This window comes from Penicillium verhagenii (genome assembly GCF_028828195.1).
Source record: "Penicillium verhagenii strain IBT 33310 chromosome Unknown utg000002l_segment0_segment0, whole genome shotgun sequence".
In the NCBI taxonomy this organism is placed as follows: Eukaryota; Fungi; Ascomycota; class Eurotiomycetes; order Eurotiales; family Aspergillaceae; genus Penicillium; species Penicillium verhagenii.
Genome location: NW_026643166.1, coordinates 175657 through 197531, shown reverse-complemented (window position 1 = coordinate 197531; position 21875 = coordinate 175657). Strand labels below are relative to the sequence as shown.

Genomic DNA, 21875 nt, shown 5'->3' with positions numbered 1-21875 from the left:
AATCCGTCAATCGTCTTCTACTGTTTCAAGCCAGAATTTGAGTTTCATCATCGTTATATCTCCCCTTCACAGCCCTCTCAGTGATAAACTACTAAGTTAAAAGTGACAAGGGCTCATACAAAAAGTACCTAAAGTCTTAATTGGTGCATATACAGTGGACTTGATTGGCAGGATGTCAAATAGGCATTTTTGCGCACTTTATAATTAATCTTAGTATACACAAATAAAATGACTCTATCCTACTTGATGTTAATGTTCACTTGACATAATGTAAGTAATAGCTTTTACTAGCTCACTAGAATAAGGTTCCATCGCCCTGAATGACGATAGGACTGGATTTGGTCGAAGAGCGATACTTTGCAGCAAGTTCCCGACCTCCTTTCCAAGTACCAGCCTCAAGCATCTGTGCCATATTCAATTTGACACCGTTCTGAGCAAATTGATCTCGAATAGTCTCAAATAGCTTGTCGAGCAAAGCCACAGTCATGGCTCGCCATTCGACAATAACGTCGCTGGTAGCGTCAAAGCTTGGGGTATCCTGCTGAGAGTTCGCACGGCCTTGTGCGAGAACGGTTTCCTTGAGCTGAAGAACTCCCATATCCACAAATAGGCCACCATTGCGATATTCTGGAAGTCCCGTCCCTAAGCTGAGATTTTTCCACTCAAGTCCCAGGACTCGGATGAAAGGTACGGATAGAGAATACGCAAGCCATTGCGTTAGCTTGTGGAATGGCTGGATGTGCGCCGTGCTGCTTTCACTTTGTCCCTTATTCAGTTTTGCAAGAACCTCTAGGGGCCAGGCATCGCCAATGGGGACACCTTCCACCTGGGTACGGTTCTTGGGCCACGCGGGCAGCAGGGTTTTTTGAAGCACGTTCCACAATACCTCGTATTCCAGCTCGTTACCATTCTGCTGCGCAAGTAGGTAATCTGTACATATAATCTGTCAGCAAATAAACATCATAAGAGCAAAGCTTAAAACTTACCAACAAGGTTTCCAGGTCGACCACCTTTACCAAAGATTTCGGGCAGACTCAAGAATGACTTGCCAACACTGTTCAGCAGACTGACGCGTGAAACATCTCCGATGATCTCATTTTCAGCAGTGATCTGGAAGTACTTTCGAAAGGTATCAACATTGAGAGTAGCAAGGCCCTGACCTGTTAACGCAAGCCGATGTCAGCCTTGAATTGACCTATTCCACCACCTCTATTGGCGGAGTACTTACCATCGACCACTTCTTTATCGCCTCCTGACGCGAAAGAGCCAGCCTTGAACATATACAGTGCAGCGACGGCAATTCCTTCACTCCGTCCGTATGCATCACCCGTTCCGGGCTCGGTAAATTTCCAAACATCACCCGCTCCGGCATCCAGTAGGACGGCAACGAAAAAGAGATCAATGAGTCGACGCGTGATCTCAATTTTATCATACCCTCCTTCCTGCCACGACTTGATGAGTTGATCCACTCGAGGGACCCCACCAATATCGAAATGCTGCCACCGGCCATGGGGAGGGATGGCGTCAAAGTTCGTGGCGAAGTCTCTCTGCGAAAATAAAAAAAAATATCATTAGATATCGCTCCCGTTTTCAAATTGGAACTGAAGCCACGTCGGAACATACAACAATAATGCTAGTCACGTATTCTGCAACTTCACCCATCTTATCAGGGTGATATGAAAAGTGGGTTAGTTCGTCTTGCTCGGCAGCCTTCAAGACTAGGCTTGCGCGCTCACGCACAGCCTGCAGGCTTTTCAGATACTCGATATCTGCCATGATGTTTGCGGTCAAGAATAAGATTAGATAGAGGCAGGTTTTACTGTAATCAAGGATGTGTTTCTCTCTTGTTTGACAATATGTGCAGAAAAAGCGAGTACAATAAATAGGAGCTTCACCGTCTTTCCAAGGGAGTTTGTGTTACGTACGTGCAAGTAACTATGACCATCTGGTTACAACCTTGGGATTTGGGCTTCAATTCCCCGCATCGCGATAAGCGGGAAACCCATAGTTTCTAAAGAACGATAAGATTCTCGATAAGCAATATCGTATTATTGTATATGATAGGAGACTCGATAAGGATCGATCTTAGACGATAAGAGCTTAATCCTAATCTTATCGGGATTTCGATAGCGATAAAGCATCCTGTGATTGTACCTGATCTACATTCAAAAGTCTTCTGATCTGCCATTAGTACGAACAATCATACAAATAATCCTTTCACCCTGAAAACATTGCCTTTATCCTCGTATCCAATCTCCTACTCTCCGATCTTGAACCACACCTCAATATGGCGTCAAATATCACCCTCATCGAAAACGCAGAAGCGTCCGAAACCCTCTCTCAACTTCGCGACCAATCCATAAGCTCAGCGGCCGTCCGTCGACTCGTGAGCGAACTGACAGCAAACCTGACAAAAAGCGTCATCAAACCTCCAGCTGCCGACGAAAGAATCGCAGTAATTGTGATCCTTCGATCTGGTCTCGCCATGGCCGACTCGTTTTTGGCTGCTTTCCCCGAAGATGCGGATACAGTGACATACCATCTTGGTCTGTTCCGAGAAAAGGAGTCGTTGCGACCGATTGAATACTATAATAAACTTCCTGCGAAGAGTCCCAAGATTAAGCATGCTTATATTCTGGATCCTCTGGTGGCAACGGGTGGAACTGCCAAGGCTGCGATTGATATCTTGAGGTATGTCAAAAGAGCTCCAAGTTTCAATTTGGGACTAGGCTGACTTTGCGGGGTTTTTTTAGGGATTGGGGCGTTGATCGTATCACTTTGTTTGCTTTGCTTGGAAGTGAAATCGGCTTGCAGAAGGTTGCAAATGTGTGGCCTGAATGTACAGATGTGTTTGTGGGTGCTATCGATAAGGAGCTTGATGATAAGGGATACGTTAAGCCCGGACTTGGGGATATCGGGGATCGTCTTTTTGGAACTAGTCTAGGCTAGTTGAGTAGTAAGAAGAGAATAAACAGATTGTCCACCATTTATTCCGTTATTTCTCGTGCACTTCGTGGAATCAGATTCCTTATTCTGAAAAAGCCCGCCCCGAAAATGCTTTTGGGACATCATGGCCCTCTTTCTCATAAAACCTTCCCGAGGAAACGGCAGCGGCCATAAACTCTTCGTCTTTGGAAATGGCAGAGCCATAGTATTCTTCCTCTTCGTTGCCCAGTTGTTCGCGTGTCAATCCTCTCTCCTTGGCATCGCGGATGCTAGAGGTTGGCCAAAAAGTGCAGATCACATAGTAAGATACGAAGGATACCGCAAATGCCGTTAGCCAGGCGATGTCCATGATACGTGCAGCCGAGGTCGAGACTTTGGCACCAAGTTCACCACAGAATCCGGGAAATGGGAGCGCAATGCCAATGAGATATGCTATCACGGCTTGAATATTTACTCCGCCATGATACCAATAGTTTTTATTGGCTTTTGTTGGGACAAAGAGTGAGGCAGTCGTGATGTTACCACGTGTAAGGCAGAAGTCTGTATAGCCACATGTTAGCTAGTCTATTGGTGACGCGAGGCTCATTCAAAGTAACTCACAGTCGCAAACCATGATCGCAACCACACTTGCCTATAGATACTAGTCAGTAAATACAAAGGGTAACTCATTCGTCTGGAACACAAACCATGAAGAGACCGTATCCACCAAGGAAAGTCTGGAACTTAGCAGCAGATGTCATGATCTTCCAAGGACACGCGACCCAAGCAAGGAATTGCACAATAAATTGACCTCGGCGAATATTGAGGAAAGATGGGAGTAGCATGGCTGAGTCGGCGCCAAAAGACATCATATTTGCGGCGATGTTCGTTCCAAGAATCTGGACAAACCATGCAAATGCACATAGGAAAATGGCGAATCTGGTCTTTGAAGACCAGTATTGATCCAGGATCAGGTTCATCATGTCCCATTGGTTCCTAATTTGAGTTAGATAAAGGTTGCATAAAACATCTGAAGAAGGCGCATACCAAATATCAGTGCCATATTTGGCATTTACAGCGCTAGTGGCAAGGATTCCCAGGGAGGCTGAGAGTGTAACTGCCAAGGGATTGACAATCTGAAAAGTGTAAGCAACAATATCCTTCAGCCTTGATTTCGGAGTCAAGGCAGCTTACAAGCTGGGTCCAGATGGGTGCGCCGCGTGATTTAGCCCAGCGAGCATAATCCGGTTGATTAGTGATTAATGTTGCGGTATTTCTGAGTTATGATCAGTATGAAGTATCATGAAAATTGATAAATGATAAATGGAAACCCAACATACCCCATACCACTGTTGATTCCAGAAAGAATCAACCAAGCAGTCGCACTTGATGATCGTGAGGAAACCCCATACAAGCTTCCGATTTTCGCGTTTGTGTTAATCATGGCCCAAATAAACAAGCCAAACATAGATGGCAGCGAAACGATAGTTTTGAACCAAAAGAATTTGCGTAACTGATATGGCCTGAAATAGCAAAATGGAAGATGGACCAGCCAGCTGAGGAAGAAAGCAAGCATGAGAGAAGTCGTTATCCCCGCACTGGCTGGAAGTTTATTCGGAATGTCTGTGAAGTTGTGCCCGAATATGGCTCGTAGCATATTGTGCATGTATTCAGCGCCATAGTACACTGAAGGAAATTCGAAAATGTTAGTATCGTCTTTTTTTTTAAAAAAAAAACCAGTGCTACATGATCTAACAACTTCCTGGGTTGACAACTTACTTTGCACAGAGTACCAAATCACCGCCAGAACAGCCCGTGCTGCCACGAAGTAATAGCTGCCCCACATTCCAAAGACACTGCGAGCGACAACAGGGAAGCCGATATGGTAAACACTTGCCGCGCGGGAGTTGAAGGCCATGGCAATGGAAGAGATCATCTGTGATACAAAAATTACAATAATGGATTGCCACCAATTCAGACCAATTCCAATCATTGTCTTTGAATATGTTAGTTGGCGTAATTTTGAAGTCAATAGATCAATGATCATGGGCGACTTTTCGAGTAACTGACCGATCCCAGCGTCCAATTTGTAAATGAAATAGACCAGTAAAATGTCACATAATTCCACCATCGCCAGGCTGGATGGATTAAGTATATTTATTTAGTCAAATTGCCCAGTAAACAGGGGGTATACAATTCTCACTTCGTTTTTCAGGTGGTGTAGGCAATAGATCTGGGCAAATATCCAAGGTCAGCAACTCAGCTGCTGATGAAGATCAAACCAACTCATGCTAAATACCTTCATTCACCCATCGCGTGTACTCCAACGTCCCATCGACCTCCTTCAATCTGAGGCTCTCCTGAGCCCATTTCAAATATGCCGACATCTTGAACGAGCACAAGGAAGGCTGCCCCGAAAAGAATTCCAAGGTTCTGAGCCGCGTGCAGGAAAAATAAGAAGGAATGAAGCAGGTTGAATCATTCTTGCCACAGAATGTAAATCCTGGTCAAGTGAGACCGCTTATCTCCGGATATTGGAGCCAGTTTTAGGATGGGGTAAATGTGGCTGATATGGGTGGAGTCGAGGTGAGCTAATAGGTGATAAGGATTAGTTTTGGCCCTTTTGGCCTTTTTTTTGGTGGCAAGGTAGTACTCCGCAGTCCGGAGTACGTACAGGGGGGTTGACAAGGTGAACCCAATCATGATACAGGGTTTATGGGGGAGAGTTCGACGGTGTATGCACCAAGGCACACGACCCGAAATGGTGGAAGAGGGGAAATAATCCCGGGGAATTCTTAGGCAAGATTCATGTTTAGTACTACTCTGTAGTATTTTCATGAATCTCATGGATTTTAGGATCACGGAATCCACTGGATTCGCGGCGCCCGTTCTTTGGCGGAGACTATCACGGATTGAGTGTACTGACCGGCTGAGATACTGGTATACTGATTTTCCAGGGGACTCCACTTCATCGGCTTTCCTTACCAGATTGGCTGCCCTCTTTTTGCCTCCACTTTTCTACTTATCAGCAAGCTTAGTATGGTTTAGAGTAAGCCAGATCCTTCTTTTCTGTGGATTTTTCGGTTTGAGGTCTGGGAATTTTAGCTTTTTTTTTTTCCTTTTTTTTTTCTTTACTTCTCGTCTTCGATGTTTATTAAAGTGCGTTGAAGAAACCGGAACATCTCCGTTTTCCGTAGTGAGGCTCCTCGCATTGATTCTCGTGATTTAATGACCTTATCGCATGACAAACCCATGTTGAACCCTAGACAACCTAACTCCAAAGGCTTAACCCATACACCGCTTGTTTCGCACGCCAAATTTCAGAAATCCGTGTCCAGAACGCTATTTCGTTGGTTGTCCCCTAATCATTGATCCCACCGAGCGGAAACAGTTTTGGTAGAAGTGAAAAACGGCCAGTATGTTTTCCCTGGGCAGTGCCGGTCTGTTCCAAATGAATAAAGTTAGTAACTATGCTTCAATTCATCGTAAATCCTCTGAATTCGTTTTTTACCTCCCATGAAAGAAGCCTTGTTGCTGGTTCGCACCGCAGTACCGTAGGGCGCTGGTCATCGCATTAGAAACACATTTGAAAATAAGTGGGTTTTTTAACATACCAATCAACGGAATGTTGATGCCAATCTGACCCACGTTGACCTGGCGCTGAAATGTCTTCGCATGCTTTCCACTCGTAGTGAAAATTGAGCACCCGTTCCCGTCTAGAGTCGTTAGCCCAAAATATCCAAATTAGCCGTGCGAATTTGACGGGATCTCACATTTATTTTGGTTGATCAGCTCAATCGCTTCATCCATCGTATCGACTTGCATACAAATAAGAACAGGACCAAAAATTTCTGTTTGATAACATTCCATATATGTCTCGACACCGGAAAGAATTGTTGGTCCGAGGAAGTTTCCGTTGGGATATCTCGGGACGTGAACGTCCCTTCCATCGCACAGTAGAACTGCACCTTCTTCGCTGGAACGATCGATAAGACCTGTAATTTTTGACTTCGCCTCTTTGTCTATCAATGGTCCGATCTTCGTTCCTTCATCACTGCCATTGCCCACGGTCATTGACTTGGCAACTTCGACGAGTTTTGGTATCCAACGTGCAGTGTTGCCCACAAATATTGCGACGCTAAGGGACATACATCGCTGTCCTGCGGCTCCAAAGGCACTTCCTGCGATAGCGAAGAGGGTGGGCATCATTTCAGCATCTTCTAAAATGACACCATGGTTTTTGCCGCTGCATTCTGCTTGGATGCGCTTTCCGGCTTTCCGGGCAAGATCGTGAACTTGCTTTGCAGCAGACTCGGATCCTACAAAGCTGATCGCTCTCACTAACGGTTGTAGGATGAGCATCTGGGAGACTGAATGGCCGCCGTGCACGATGTTGAAAACTCCGGGCGGAAACTCGGCCTTGAGAACAGCATCGGCAATGATCGATGGTACTGACACAGCCCTTTCGGATGGCTTGAGAACAACTGTGTTTCCCGTGATGAGCGCGTACGGAATAGACCAAAGAGGAGTCATAAAAGGGAAGCTAAATGGAGTGATTGTTGTGCAAACACCCTTGAAGAAGTCAGTCAGCCTTGCTTCTGTAGACATGGGATGTTTCTTTGCCTACCACTGGCTCATAAAATGTTTGTAGCATGGTAGGGTCGTTCCCAAGAAACATGCCTGCCATTTCAGGGCCAATTGAACATGCAGCATGAATACAATCTAGCCCTCGATTAAATTCCGACTCTGCATCCTCTATTGTCTTGCCTACTTCCCGACAAAGGCTAGTAATCTAGACTTGATTAGTTCAAATTCCGAGACAGCCTCTAACTTCCTGGTTCTTACAATGAGTGAAGAAAAATCTCGCAAAGCATCAATTAATCTCAGCATGTAATCTCGGCGGGCCTGGAATCCTATCCCCTCCCAGTCTTCTTGGGCATCATTCGCAGCATTTACTGCATTCTGCACCTCTTGATGAGTGCAGCAAGGAACCCTTGAAAGCAGGCCTTGGGTGGTCTTTGCGAAAGTTAGCTAGAAGGCCTTGGCAAACCTCGCCATCTCCTCTTTGTACTTTGTGCTGTCCTTACTGGGTCAAGAATGCTGGTCCATTCCTTGGATCTGGACATGACCGTCTTGTTATTGATAAAGAGATGCGCCACCGCAGCACGCGGTTGCGATGCAGTCGAGCTTGGACTTTCATCATATGTCTGGCCTGTGACAAAATCTAAAAAATTATTGGAACCTGCGCCGAGCTCGGCAAGTTCCGACAAGCTGGCCAATACCATCGAGTGATGATCGTCTTGGGCGAATGTGGAGTCCCCCTGGAAACAAGTCAACTTCAGCCCCTGAGTACCCCGACGCTATCTTTCAAATGTTCAAAATATACATCACTCAGCCTCAAAATTGGAGTGAACGTACCTCGACTAAGTACGTGGGGAAATTGTCAAATGATGGAAGCATGGTGTCTTCATTAGCGATCACGGGGGTTCGTGGTGTTCGCGCGAATGGGGTGAAACGGGCCCCTCGGCGACCTGCCACGGCTTTGGGCATGGTTGTGGTGCTTTTCTTCGATTGGTTGAGATCAATCAGGGGGGAGGTGGAAGATAAGCTATCTTGAGAGATACTTGAAAGTTCATGGATGTTCGGGGATTCGGCACACCGACCCCTCACGAAACTGCGGGGAGTAGGCTAAATATGCACGGCCGATCCGGTATATTTTGGTCCTATGACCAACCTTGCAATGATTTATCCACGTGATACTGTGACACTGACAATGAAGCATTCAATATTCAAATCAATAATTAATTTCTTCTAGTCTATGCGCTATGCTCTATATTCCATCTTCTATCTCTCCCTTTTTTTTTTTTTTTTTCGAGATTACCGTGTTCACGTATTCTATGATATATCCTTTGTCCACATCGACAAGTTCTCCATTCAACGGCCACTTAGATAACTCAGAACTGCCACTGCTTCAACCAGTTTGCCATCAATGGTGCAGAAATTGGTTGAAGGGAGTTCATTGTCTTGCTGGCTTCCTTTGTTTTCTGAACGTCCAAAGCCACCGACATTGCGGCGTTGGTGTCATCAACAAGACCGCGGTAGAAACTGAGCAGCTTGAGGGCGGGTTTCTCAGCCACGTCGGCACTAGACGGACTTTCAACGCTCTCAAGCTCTGCAACCCAGGCGGCGAACTCGACTGGCTCAACATTGTATTTTTGTTGAATGGCTGGAATGAGCGAGGACCAAGAGGCTGTTTCGGGGTTCGTGAGGTGGAAGACCGCGTGGGGGAATTCGGTTTGATCTCCATGTCTTGTGTGGACAATGTCTGTCATGATTGAAGATAGGGTGTCCTAGTACTGGTTAGCAAGGCTCAAAGAATACAAAGTGCCGTGGGAAAACTTACAACTGGAATCCAATCCACGGGCATTGACCCAAGGCGGGCAGGAATTTTACCCATTGCCTTTGATGTGGCAATGATGGTTGGAAGCCACTCCTGTGGGTTCCATTTTCCTTTCACGGTTGTTGGCCCTCCAATCTGTCCAACTCGGTAGACAGTGGTGGGAACATGAGAGCGACGCGATGCCTCCAGACAGATTCTCTCTGCGACGTGTTTGGACTCGCCGTATCCCTGTGGAAGAACAACGGCACTGTCTTCCATGGGGACTTCAGGTACCGATTGTCCCATTTGTGTTGTCCAAGCACCGACCGTGCTGATGGAGGAGACAAAATGGATGTGGGCATTGTACTTGCTCTTCAGACTGAAATCGACAAAGTTGCGTACTCCCTTGATGTGAGTGTCTTCGAATGACTCCACCGAGTGGTTGAAGTCAACCTTCCACGCATTATGAATGATGGTATCAACCGATTGTAGGAGCTCCTTATATTTGTCTTCGGTCAGTCCGAAGTGAGCATCTCCAAATGATGCTTGCAAGAACTCGACTTTGGATGCCCATTCATTGGTATCCACGAGAAGGCCCTTTTCTTCCAAGCCATCTTTCTGTCTTTGTTCGGCGTCTGAGCGGTTCAAACAGAACACCTTGGAAACTGATGGCGTCTTGAGCAAGTCGTGCAAAAGGTATGTCCCTAGGGAGCCAGTCGATCCAGTCAATATCACTGTTGTTGGCGATGCTGATGGCTGTAGCTCTTTGGAACTGGTTTCGGGGAGATCCCTTGTGTACTTCTCGACCATGTTATTGATCTTCACATCGCGGGGAATGATTTTCTGTGATTTTCCCTCCACAATGTCGGATATCACTCCCGCCAAAAGATTCACGGTCGGGTTGGAGTAGATGGTTTGAGGACTGATGATTCCTGGCTTCATGGTTGGCTGTCTATGCTGGATACCTCGTTCCAATACCTTGGCCACTTGCATAGTCATCAGAGAGTCGAGTCCAATGCTGTAGAGATCCTGGTCGATGGCCACTCCGGGCTTCTCCAAAACCTGTGAGAAGATTTCACGAGTGTACTTCAAGATGTTGGCCCGGTCTAGGCTCTCGGGGAGAGAGTTCTCAAGGTCCTCCTCGAGGCCAGCTTGGTAGATTTCATTGATCTCCTTTTCAAAATTCTCAAGCACGGATCGTCGCTTTACACTTCCTTTTGGAGTTCTTTCAAAAGTCTTTCCCTTGGGAACAATCCCAATCCGGCTCTTCATCACGCGACCATGAGCAGCGATCGTTTGATTTGCTGCTTGGACAGTGGGCCATATTTCTTGAATGAAGGTCCCTGTATCCATCTCTGTGATGCCAACATTTGGTTCGACCAACAAGCTAGCCTGGAATCGAGATTGGCCAATCACAATCGCTTTGGCGATCAGTTCGTGTCCCTCGATGATCGTCTCCATGGTGGTCGGGTTAAACTTCTCGCCGTTGCTTAGAACAATGACGTCGTCAATGCGGCCGTCGAACTTCCAGAGATAGTTCTTTGTGGGGTGTCGCGTATAGACATCCTTGGTTCGATAGACTTCGATGTCGGGGAAGGTGTGGAAGATGCCCTGTAGGGCCCGTGATTCGGGATGGCGCTGAATAACCATCTCGTAGAGCCCGTCACCCACACTTTGCATATCAACGCCATAGCTATCGTTCCACTCAAAGTAGCTCCAGTCAGCCCCTTCTTCGGGTACCATTGAGGGGATCCAGCCGATTTCGCTGGTCCCAATAACAGGAATGACTTGGGTATACTGGCGAAGCCTGTCACCTGTTTCCGGGGCCAGTGGAGCACCCCCAAACTCAACAGACTTTAGGTTTCTGAGACATTCCAAGGCGTCTGGGGAGTGGCTCATGTCCTCCAGGATAGAAGGCGGGAACATCCCAGTTGTTGGACGAGTGATTTGCAAAAGTTCAGTGAGATACTCCACTGATAGGGGCTTGTCGGGTCCAATCAAAACAGGAACATCGTGGAATATGGCAAGTGCAAAAGAGAACAGTCCCATCAAATGAAAGAATGGTGTTGTTGCCAAGGCAAGATCTTGTTGGCCCATGCGGAAGAAGATGGATGGCTGACGAGCTTTGGGCCAGTTGAGATTGGCTAGGTTGTCAAATGCGCTCCAAAATCCGTTGGTAAGAGGAACAGGTTTTGGCATACCTGGAAGACGGGGAAGAATCAGTTCAAGTTTCGTCACATAATAGATTGATACTACCCAACTTACCAGTAGTTCCCGAACTGTGAATGATACACGTTACTGTGTCTTCGACATCGTTGTATGACTTTTTGATAGGGTAAGAAGTCAAGCCATTCTCATCAGCCAGCATCAATTTCAGTGATGGAACTTGAAAGATCCCTAGATCAGAATTGAGTTCCTTCAACTCCAGGACCCGTGTACTTCGCTCTTCGGCAAAGAAAAACTTGGTGCAATGTGTCGCCTTCAACAGGTAAATATGGGCTTCATCCGCATTCCGTGCCGAGGGCAGAAAGGCCTATTGGCTTTTGTCAACTTTACTGTAGATGTAGTAGTATTATAGCGGGATTTGTCTTAACGTACCTGATGCCCAGTCTTTTGGCAAGCGAGAATAAAGATACAATACCGCACATCATTATTTCCCATATATGCGAGTGTTTCCCGTGGACCACCTGTGCCAATAGTGTTTTCAATCCACTGGCATAGGAAGTTCACAGCTTGGGACAATCTCTCCATGGTCAGATTTTGGAAGCCATCGGAAAGCTCCGACCCTTTCGGGATGACGGCGAAGAGTCTCTCTGGATCAAGCTCAGCGGCCCGGTCCACACTCTCGGCCAGTAATCTTCTGTGTAGAGCCATGGTTGAAATACTAGTCGAAATTCGGTTTTTTGGTTTTTTTTTCAAGGTGCTTTTTGGTGCTGTTCGTGCTGTTGGTGTTGTTACTATTATATGAAAGAGAATGAAGCTGAAAGTCTGGATGAGGATTCAATGGATCATCGGGGATTACTGTGGATTTATAGTCAAGTGCAGACATCTGGTGGATCAGAATACCAATATGTCCATATCCAAAGGAGGTATACATTATGCCGATCAGCCGCCCTGCAGGTAAGACCGGGGATTTGGAATGCGTCTTTCCTCATATGTTTCCTTTCCAAGGTTAACATTGTGGATAATTCGGCATGGGATGTCGTGGAAGGTTCAATGTTCCAAGGTTGGACAAGAGAAGAAGCCTAGTCATTCTCCACTTTCAAGGTACAATCAGATATCCACTGTCGGTGTGCACTTATACTTGGCCTCTTATGCTTAATTTTGTTGTCATAAGGATCTAATGCACTCTTCCATTTTTTGGAACGGTACGGAATAAATCTCTGAAAACCATCATTACTTGTTTTTATTGGTGTTTTTATTGTATTTGTGAAGATTTGAATCCGGAATACTTGTAAGTATCTTAACTCTTTTCCGATGGTTGGTAGATCTAAAGGAATAAGCTTGTCCCGCTTTTTTCTCTTGTGGCTTTTCTCAGCCGCTTAGCTCCCGACCATCTTATTGTTGTATTATCTCCCTTCTGAAAAAGTGAAGACTGATATGACTGTAGATGCAGATCTTCTCCAGTTTTATTATTCACTCATCTGTATCAGGAGAAATGAAATCGCACCGTCGCCAGAACGGAAATTCGGCATTTCGTCATTCCAAATGTTGCCGAGATCCGGAACACGTCTGACCTACAGTAGGTAACATCAGATGAGACTCTGACTACATCAATTTATATAATGGCACAGGTAACATGTCTCATGCCTCTATTGACGCCACATAATATGTTCGTATTTCCTCCACATGTGACATATCCATGTTGGCACGGAGTCCGGACACCGGAGTTCTGACTGCATTGAACGGGGCTTCGGAGTTGACATAGGACATGATGGTTTTTTTTTTCCTTCTTTGATGTTGCTGTTCCAACTTGATCAGTTTAAGTGTTTCTACTAGCCAATATTTGAAGACAATAATAAATCAACTATGTACTATACTATGAATCTATGATAACAACGTAAATTTGTAGCCGATCGGAGATCAATTGGATTAGTCATGATTGGACCTGCTCGTATGAGTCGTATCTACAGCTCCACTTAAATCACAGCATTAACATCAACATCTCGAGTCTCCAGAAGAAGACCTTGTGCTTACGAGAGACGATTGATCGCTTAAGCTTTCGGGTCGTTCCCCTCCTGTTGATACTCTTCTGTATTTCCACCAATTACTCCAATGCAGCTCACCTGGTATCTGGCGGCCGCCACAGCCGTCACCGTCGCTCAAGCTTCTCCGCATCCCCCACACTGGCAACAACCAATACAGGAGACATCCCTCTCGGTCGCCCAGCCCGCTAGCCACGATAATGAGCTACCCACCATCGAGGATGTCATCAGTGGCTCACCTCTTCTCTCGTTGCACAGAGATCTTATTCAAATTGAGTCCATCTCCGGGAACGAGCACGATATTGGCCTCTTCGTTACCCAGTTCCTCGAATCCAAGAACTTCACGGTTGTGAAGCAGGAGGTCGCTCCCGTGAAGCAAAAGCAGACCGATGATGATAAAACGACCCCCAAGCCACGCTACAATATCTATGCCTACCCATCCTCCCATTCGGAGCCGCCCTCCATCATCCTCACCAGCCACATAGACACCGTCCCGCCATTCATCCCGTACTCCACCAGCGAACCCAAAGCGCAGTACACTGGATCCAACCTTGAAGATATCATCATTGCCGGTCGCGGCAGCGTCGACGCAAAGGCCAGCGTCGCAGCCCAGATCTTCGCTACCCTTGAGACCCTCCACAAGAACCCCGATGCGAAAGTCGGCCTTCTCTTCGTCGTCGGCGAAGAAATCGGCGGAGACGGCATGCAGGCCTTCTCCAAGTCCGATCTGAATAAGAACAGCGCCTACCACACACTCATCTTCGGTGAGCCGACCGAAGCTGCCCTCGTCTCCGGCCACAAGGGTATGCTGGGTTTCGAGATTCTCGCACACGGCAAGGCCGCCCACTCGGGCTACCCTTGGCTCGGCCAAAGTGCCATCTCGGCTATTATCCCAGCGCTGGCACGCGTCGATAAACTCGGCGATATCCCCGTCAGCGAGGGCGGGCTTCCATCGTCCCCTAAGTACGGCCGCACTACCCTTAACATTGGCACTATTCGTGCGGGTGTTGCGACTAACGTCGTTCCGGCTGAGGCTAGGGCCGATGTTGCGGTGCGCCTTGCGGCTGGGACTGCGGAGGAGGCTCGCGAAATTATTCGTCGGGCTGTTGCGGATGCTACCCGGGATGTTGAAGCCGAGGTTGTCGTTGACTTTAGCGGCCACTCGGAATCTTATCCTCCTCAGGATGCTGATACGGATGTTCCTGGCTTTAAGATCATCCCGGTCAACTATGGTACCGATCTGCCTAATCTGAAGGTCAAGGAGGGCGTGAAGCGGTACTTGTATGGACCGGGGAGCATCTTCGTCGCGCATGGTGATAATGAGGCTTTGACTGTTCGTGATATGCACGATGCGGTCACTGGATATAAGAAGCTGATTGATGCTGCTTTGGAGCGGGAATAGAAGGCAAGCTCTTGCATTATAGATAATCGAGACCCTTTCGGGACATTTCGGGGTATCAAATAATTTCTATATACCATAATCTTCTGCGGTATTGAAACTTCAATACATATACTATACTATGCTGCATGGATACATCAAATATTTAGTTGTTCTTCAGCTCAAGTGCTCGATCTAATTAATCGTGAATATAGTAAATCGAGAAGACAGTATAGTTGAATTCCTAGCAATCTAACTAACTGACAAAGACGATTCAACAAACCGATCATAGCCCGGAGGTGCTATAGGAACCTCTTCGTACCGCGGGGGATATCTTTCCAGAGCCGCTGGCCCTATATCCTTATCATTGCATCCGGACACAAGTAACGGGAATGAAGCATTCAAAGCGACGCGTACCGGTTTACGATCGACGAGAACCAAAGTGCCTCGTTCAAATGTATCCTCACCCGTTAGCAAGTCAAGCTTCAATCGATGCTCAACCGTCATGACCAGGTTTTCCCTTGTATTAGAGACAAAATTTTCACTCAAGCCCCCATTCAATGAACCAGGATCCAATTGTGCTGGCTCAAAAGCATAGCATGCCAAATCAGTCCTTTGCGCGGGCTTGATATTTTTCGAGATCGTGCACCCGAACATGACATCCACAGAGCTGTTGATCGGGCGGTTGTTCTGGTGCATTTCGACTGGGTTCTCAATTATTTTCACCCAATGGCTCTTTTCTCGTCCATTGCATATCTCCCGCACGTTGACCTGCTGCCCTTCCTGGTTGTGCCCTTCTATGCTATGATTCGTGTCATCGGATTTGGCAAATATCCTCGTCACTTCTTCTACCCGGAATCTAATTCCCCGGATCATAGTACATTTGAACTCCGATGGACGTTCTCCAGGAACGCTTGGGCTTCGTAGTTTGATGTTCATGGAGAATGAGAGATCCGACTCCGACTTCGTATGCAGGTGTTGAGAGAGACATATTTGCGTAACCACCTTGGAGTTCGGATAGGATCGTGCATGTTCGATGGTAGGCTTGGGTGAGATAACTTGGCGGTCGAGATAGATAGATTGCCTTGCATTTGCAATGGTCTCATCTCCGGTGATCATGGATGCAATCAAGTCGTATGAAATCTCGCCCAGGCTTGTAGTCACAGACCCTGGTATATCGACTGGTATGGAAATTGTGAATGGAATTCGGACATCTTGTCCGTCTGTTGAAGGACAGTTGACTTGATTATCGGAGAGAGAGGCTATGGGCAGTTGTGTCTCTTCTATTGTGGAGCAGCTCTTGGTGATCTCTGTGGGCTTTGCCTTCGTGAAGCGAAGGCTTAAACACTTCAAGAGTCCTTGACTCTGACATGTGGGGACTGGGCTTGGATTGAACTTGATGGTGCGAACCAGTCGGACTCTGAGTTGTGTAAAAGTCGTAAAATTATCATTTTTGTCTGGTCGAAAAGCAACGATCCCACAAATCGGTCGACTATAACTTTCTCCTTGTAGATCGAAGTATATGCTATGCGATTTGGGAGAAACGATTTGCAGTGAGGGATCCATGGATGGTTCAAAATGTAGGTCAGGATTTTTCTTGCAATGTTTCTTTTTGAGCACCTGAGAAGGGGAACAGCTTCATTTTTAAATGCACGGCGTGCATTGATGATCACACACCTGGACTGCTGGGCAGCTTCATAATCACCCTGGAGCCCACTAGTCCCAATGAGGAAAGAAAAGTGCGGAAATAAGGTTTCGTGTGGGGCCTTAGGGATCGGGATGAAGCGATTCTAAAATGACATTTCTCAATCAACGAGTCTAAAATTCCCTTCTTTTCGGATAAAAATCGCTTAATTAAACCTGTGATTCACAAGAGAGCACTGGGGTCGGCAACCACGAGCAGTCTAAACAGCAGAAGCACGGCGGATGACGCTACTTGTAAGTTGTCCCAGTGGTGTATCATGTGACCTCCATGGTCTATCATTATCAACGACAACTTCCAAGATTCTTCCTTCATCTCCATCCATCATTGTCAGATGTCATCACAAAGCCCACCACTCCAAGGTTGTTCATATCATTGATGCCGACCGATCATTTCCTGCGACGTCTTCCCACAGCGAAAACTTTCTTGTCTTCTTATACCCTGAGTTTTTGGCAAGAAACACATGCTTTATTGGTTTAATGGGTTCATACACAAGTACAACTACTGTTGCTCTTTTTGGTAATTCGGATGTCTACAAGTCTCCGTGATAGCATAAGTGCAGATAAAGGTACCAACATCTATATACCTCATTTTCTTTTAATGAAAGCTAATTTATCATTTGAATACAAGACTGCCCAAAGTGCAGAGCAAGACGGATCAGTTGTGATCGAACTGTTCCAAAATGCAGGAAATGCATTGCCAGAGGATTTGAATGCCCTGGCTATGGGGTGGTTCTGAGGTGGCATCAAGGTATTGCCAGCAGGGGTAAATTGGCTGGTAAGAACCTACCAGTACGAAGTTCCAGCGTTAGCAACACCGATGCCATTATTCTTTCACACAATTCGAAGCCAAATGATTGGTTACAGGCTCCGAGGGAACATTTCTGTGCCATGTCAATCCCTCGCGGACTAAGCTCCCATACTGATCATATGACGATGGAATTGATGCACCACTTCTATCAGAACGTTTCTGGGAAACTTGCTTGGGTAGACCTCCCAACAAATCCATGGAAACAGGTTATCATACCACTTGCTTGGGCGTCAAAAACAGTTCTACATGCCGTCCTTGCCCTGTCATCGGAAGATATGGCATCAAAATTCGAAATAAGCCATCCTCATCGCCAATATTTACAACGCATCTCTCGGAATCTGCGGAACCAGGCTTTGGTCTTTTTGGCTGAGCAAATCGGCGGTATGAGAAAAGAGAGCTCTAATTCAGAGCTTGATTCCATTCAATCACAATACGCTCTAGCTTCGACGTTGATATTGTACAATGTGGAGTTGCTCGGAGCCGAGTCGCTGAAATGGCGGATGCATCTTCAAGCGGCTAGGGTAATTCTGCAATGGAAAGAGCAGGCCTTTCCCCATCTTTCTCTTTCGAATGGAAATGAAATTGATTCCTTCCTCCTTTACGAGCAGTACTATGCGAGTGTCTTTGCGGGGCTTACGACTTTCGAAACGCCGAATGACCCGGAAAAGGCCATTCAATATGCCGATAGTACTGCCATCTTTGGCGATTTTGTGAATATTATCAATCGAGTCACTCGGACCGAGCGCCTACAGTATAGCAATCAAAGCTATGCACGGAATCCAGCTTTACTCAAAACCATGATCAAAGAGCTCGATGAGGCGAGGTATCGGATGTCGCAGTCTGGCCACATACTCCCATTTCAGACAGACGATGCACGCGTCAGCTTCCAGCATCTCGTCTGCATCTTCCATCACGCTAGTTTGATATATATCTACCATGCTCTGGCGGATGATCCTTTGATTAAGCCGAAGCTGCAAGAATTGAGAGACTCAATCCTAGATCACTTGTCAGCTCTCCCTGATAAACGCGCCTTTGCTTGCGATTTGGTGTGGCCTTTGTTTATTGCGGGAACGGAATGTCGGGGGTCCTGGGAGAAACAGCAAATTGTGGCTCATGAGATTGAAGTCGTTATGGCAATTAGTGGTACTTTGGATCGACGAAAGGTCTTGTCGTTCTTGCGGCGGTTTTGGTCTTTGGGGCAGAATAGAAGCATTACGTGGATTCAACTCATGAGGGAGCAGGGTCCAGGCTATCAAATGCTCATTCTATGAAATTTTGAGGTATTACCTAACTACTATTAGGTTGGTATCATCGAAAGCGCTTGGGGAATGAATGATCCAAAATGATTTTAATGTGGCCAAGACTATGGGACAATATGCTTGCTATTTGCACATGACAATGTACGGAATGAGGCGACAAAGAGAGTAAACGCCAAGAATGCTTATACACAATGATCAGTGTTTCCGCTCCCACCCAGTCTTCAACTCTCCACTGGGCTTGAACCGCGGGAATGGATGCGCTTCAGTATTGAAGACATGGTCCTCAAGCGAGATGAAATCACGATCCGAAAATAAGAGATAGAAATATTTAAGAGTCTCTGCCAGCCAGAAACTCTCCATTCGGTCTCGCGTTTCCGGAGGAACCGCCTCGACGTTACCCACTGAAGTGAAACTCTTGATGCGCTCATAGGGCGGTGAACTTAGCCCAGCGATTGTCGAAGTCACGGTCTCAACTACCGCTGTATGTCGAACAAAGGCCTTGAACATATCCCATCCCCATTCCCGATATATTTCGTCGCCTGTAATGCGATACATGTAGAAGAGTGATTCAACTGTCTCAGGACGCTGAAGGTTGTGGCGGTCCATTGCGTGGATGTCGATATCCTTTCTCCATGGCTCATGGCCGTCTTCCTGTAGGGTTAGCGGAAGGGAGATGCCTTGCAATTCATACGGTGCTTCCGTAGCAGAATTGGCAGGATCCGCATATTTATCTGCCATCATGACTGGTGATTCGTCCAGAACAAAATGAGTAATCTCAGGAGCAAGGCCAGTGCGAGTATTTAGGTAGGTTGCCCAGCAGGTCTTCATGAGCTCGCGGGAGATTAGAATCTCTTCCTCGCGCTGTTGAGACCAGTCAGAGGACTGTCTAGCCTTGGACAGCGGCTGGCCTCCAGTAGCTCCTAGCGCAATTGTCCCGGGCATGAAGCATACGAGATGGTCCATCTTCGGGGTAAGGCTATTATCTAAGCCTCGAGGTCGTTCACCCAATACCATCAGCTGGGCATTTTTAGAGAAGGCAAGAAGGTGCTTGCGTATACCCTGCAATGACTCATCCCACATTTCCTTATAAATAGGCTCCTGTTCGGATGTCTGAAGATATTGCTTAATAAGGTATTCTATAAGAGATGAAAATTAGCTTGAACCCATCCAGCAAACCCAGCGGGTGGAGAAACGGACCATAGTATGAGTCACCTCGACTTCCGAGGCGAATATTCTTCGTTTTAAATTGTCCAGAGTCTGGATGAATGAATATAGGAACTAGCCCATCTTCTGGGTTTTGTCCGTCAACAACTTCCATTACTTTTTCCACAACCTTCCAGTACTCGGCTTCTCCGGTCAATTTCGCCAAATACTTGAACTCAAGTTGCACAGTGGTCGCTTCAGCTGTGGATGCGGAACCACCATCAGAGTGCGATCGTATCCCAAGAGACGTATTGAGGTTGATACTGGAAAATGGAATTCCAGAATTTGATTCGAATGCTCCAAGCAGCCGATCCGCCAGATCGGTAGCTTTTTCAATGTACAGATCTTCTCCGGCAGCACCGACATCGTCATCCGCAACCGGGGCAAGATTTGGGTACTGGTTAGACAAGTAGTGGGCAGACAGCAGACCACCCAACATGCGAATTGTTGTTTCAAACGTATTCACATCATGGTCTTGATCATACCGCAGCGAAGTGGAGATCCACTGGCGGGCATGACGAACCTGAGATGTCAGGTTCATGAGAATCATGGTGTCTAAAGAGTCGACGATCATCCAGCCCAGACCGCCTTCCACCATGTTCTTGTTGTTCCTAGAGGACGGGCTGTATTGGTCAAAGCCTAAGATTGGAAGGTTAGCCGTGCAATGCCAAAAGAAAATTATTTCGCCAGAATTTCATACCCCATGCATCTTGTTCATAGCCTTCGAAGCTGACGATGAAAGTGTCCCGCACTTTCTCGCGACGCGCATCCCAATCGACCTGTTTGGGGGACACTTCATCTTCCAGTGTCTGTGCCCACTTCCAGAGCCGTGCTCCTCTTTCTCCTGCATCTGCCCCCTGTAAAGATGGAATAGATGACTTGTTATACCAAAAAAATATTAAAGCGCACAGGGCGAGGAGACTGGCAATGCGCTTCCATCGCCGCCTTGGAGCCGTTCGTCGTGGTGTAAAGTAGGGTTTGTCTTTATACATTGGTAGGGTGCGCTCGGTTTCAAAAAAGCCCCCAACTGGGTTTGAAGAAAAGCCGAGTCCAGAAAGGCCACCGTGTGGATTTTGAGGGTCGCGGGGGGAACGGGAATCTGAAGGGAGCGGAGCCTGGAAGGACATGGTGTTATCCCCGCTTGGTTGTGTCCGCAAGTTTGTATCGGTATGTACAGTCCACTCGGTAGTATATATAGGAGCGTATTCGAGGGACTCCGCCGGTCGGCCCTTTTGGAAAACTTATTTCCTATCGTGAGATATTTTCAGGTAGGTTGCGGCCGTAGGTGGTTCGTCACTAGAGCTGCTGTGCAGCGTTCGATGCAGGTGTTAGTTAATTATTGATACGCGTAACCAATTGCGCCGATCGCAATACTGAAACTCTTAGCGATTGATGGAAAGCCTACCTTGATAATAAGAGAGGGCTCTCGAGCAAGTTTGGTGCAAGTGCCCTTGAGTGAAAGCGCTGTGGCTTTGTTCTCTCGTGTTTTGGTCAATAACGATATAGCCAAGGTACGGGAGAACCCTTGTCAAGGCCAAATTCTGGTTGACAAGGTGTAGCCGAACTGCTATGGGCTGTAGGAGTATTCGGTGGCACGAACAATCCCCGAGGTTGGAAGTTTGTGCGAAGGGGTAAAGGAAGCTCAAGGAACCCCCCGTTGGTTTAGTCAAATTAAAAGGGTTGTAGAATATAAGCTTGAAATGACCAAGGATGCTGTAGGCGCCGGGGAAAGTGGAGACCCGATGATCCCCAATTTTTGATTTCTTTGATTACATACCAGACCGAGTCACACTGGCATCACAGTGGCAATCTTGCAAGGGATAGATATTCGAATGATGACAATGAGTTTCATTTTCCATATGAGAATAAGGGCCCAGCAGTTGCATAGTTACTAGTTAGTAGTTATAAGAATCGGCTGACCAATACGTAGGTAGTGGTTAACTAAACAGTACGTGGTCACATGTGCAAAAATGAGACCAACCCGAATATATACTAACTTGAATCCATGCATGTC

The 21875-nt window shown here is 46.8% G+C and overlaps 9 protein-coding genes across 9 annotated transcripts; 3 read left to right on the top strand and 6 right to left on the bottom strand.

Annotated features, from left to right (window-relative positions):
* Positions 1-295: 295 nt before the first annotated feature.
* On the bottom strand, positions 296-1776 carry N7466_000070 (URC4/urg3 family protein; the record flags this gene model as incomplete). The annotated part of the gene is made up of 4 exons (XM_057159468.1): positions 296-930; positions 987-1160; positions 1229-1547; positions 1624-1776. The coding sequence occupies 4 exons, from the start codon at positions 1774-1776 to the stop codon at positions 296-298; spliced, it is 1281 nt and encodes a 426-aa protein (XP_057025716.1).
* A 511-nt stretch (positions 1777-2287) lies between these two features.
* N7466_000069 (uracil phosphoribosyltransferase) lies at positions 2288-2949 on the top strand (the record flags this gene model as incomplete). The annotated part of the gene is made up of 2 exons (XM_057159467.1): positions 2288-2691; positions 2754-2949. 2 exons carry the CDS (start codon positions 2288-2290, stop codon positions 2947-2949), a joined length of 600 nt encoding a protein of 199 aa, XP_057025715.1.
* A 79-nt stretch (positions 2950-3028) lies between these two features.
* N7466_000068 (uncharacterized protein) lies at positions 3029-4861 on the bottom strand (the record flags this gene model as incomplete). Its single annotated transcript, XM_057159466.1, has 7 exons — positions 3029-3486; positions 3547-3577; positions 3633-3921; positions 3973-4061; positions 4120-4201; positions 4266-4611; positions 4705-4861. The coding sequence occupies 7 exons, from the start codon at positions 4859-4861 to the stop codon at positions 3029-3031; spliced, it is 1452 nt and encodes a 483-aa protein (XP_057025714.1).
* A 1525-nt stretch (positions 4862-6386) lies between these two features.
* On the bottom strand, positions 6387-8475 carry N7466_000067 (methylmalonate-semialdehyde dehydrogenase; the record flags this gene model as incomplete). The annotated part of the gene is made up of 7 exons (XM_057159465.1): positions 6387-6487; positions 6540-6641; positions 6699-7497; positions 7553-7717; positions 7771-7941; positions 8013-8246; positions 8344-8475. 7 exons carry the CDS (start codon positions 8473-8475, stop codon positions 6387-6389), a joined length of 1704 nt encoding a protein of 567 aa, XP_057025713.1.
* A 404-nt stretch (positions 8476-8879) lies between these two features.
* N7466_000066 (acetyl-CoA synthetase-like protein) lies at positions 8880-12178 on the bottom strand (the record flags this gene model as incomplete). Its single annotated transcript, XM_057159464.1, has 4 exons — positions 8880-9275; positions 9329-11505; positions 11570-11837; positions 11903-12178. The coding sequence occupies 4 exons, from the start codon at positions 12176-12178 to the stop codon at positions 8880-8882; spliced, it is 3117 nt and encodes a 1038-aa protein (XP_057025712.1).
* A 1401-nt stretch (positions 12179-13579) lies between these two features.
* On the top strand, positions 13580-14911 carry N7466_000065 (M20 family metallopeptidase; the record flags this gene model as incomplete). Its single annotated transcript, XM_057159463.1, has 1 exon — positions 13580-14911. One exon carries the CDS (start codon positions 13580-13582, stop codon positions 14909-14911), a length of 1332 nt encoding a protein of 443 aa, XP_057025711.1.
* Positions 14912-15139: 228 nt separating this feature from the next.
* Positions 15140-16453, bottom strand: N7466_000064 (uncharacterized protein; the record flags this gene model as incomplete). Its single annotated transcript, XM_057159462.1, has 1 exon — positions 15140-16453. One exon carries the CDS (start codon positions 16451-16453, stop codon positions 15140-15142), a length of 1314 nt encoding a protein of 437 aa, XP_057025710.1.
* Positions 16454-17479: 1026 nt separating this feature from the next.
* On the top strand, positions 17480-18670 carry N7466_000063 (fungal specific transcription factor domain-containing protein; the record flags this gene model as incomplete). The annotated part of the gene is made up of 1 exon (XM_057159461.1): positions 17480-18670. The coding sequence occupies one exon, from the start codon at positions 17480-17482 to the stop codon at positions 18668-18670; it is 1191 nt and encodes a 396-aa protein (XP_057025709.1).
* A 183-nt stretch (positions 18671-18853) lies between these two features.
* N7466_000062 (glycoside hydrolase family 47 protein) lies at positions 18854-20988 on the bottom strand (the record flags this gene model as incomplete). The annotated part of the gene is made up of 3 exons (XM_057159460.1): positions 18854-19794; positions 19856-20500; positions 20562-20988. The coding sequence occupies 3 exons, from the start codon at positions 20986-20988 to the stop codon at positions 18854-18856; spliced, it is 2013 nt and encodes a 670-aa protein (XP_057025708.1).
* Between the last annotated feature and the right edge of the window lie 887 nt (positions 20989-21875).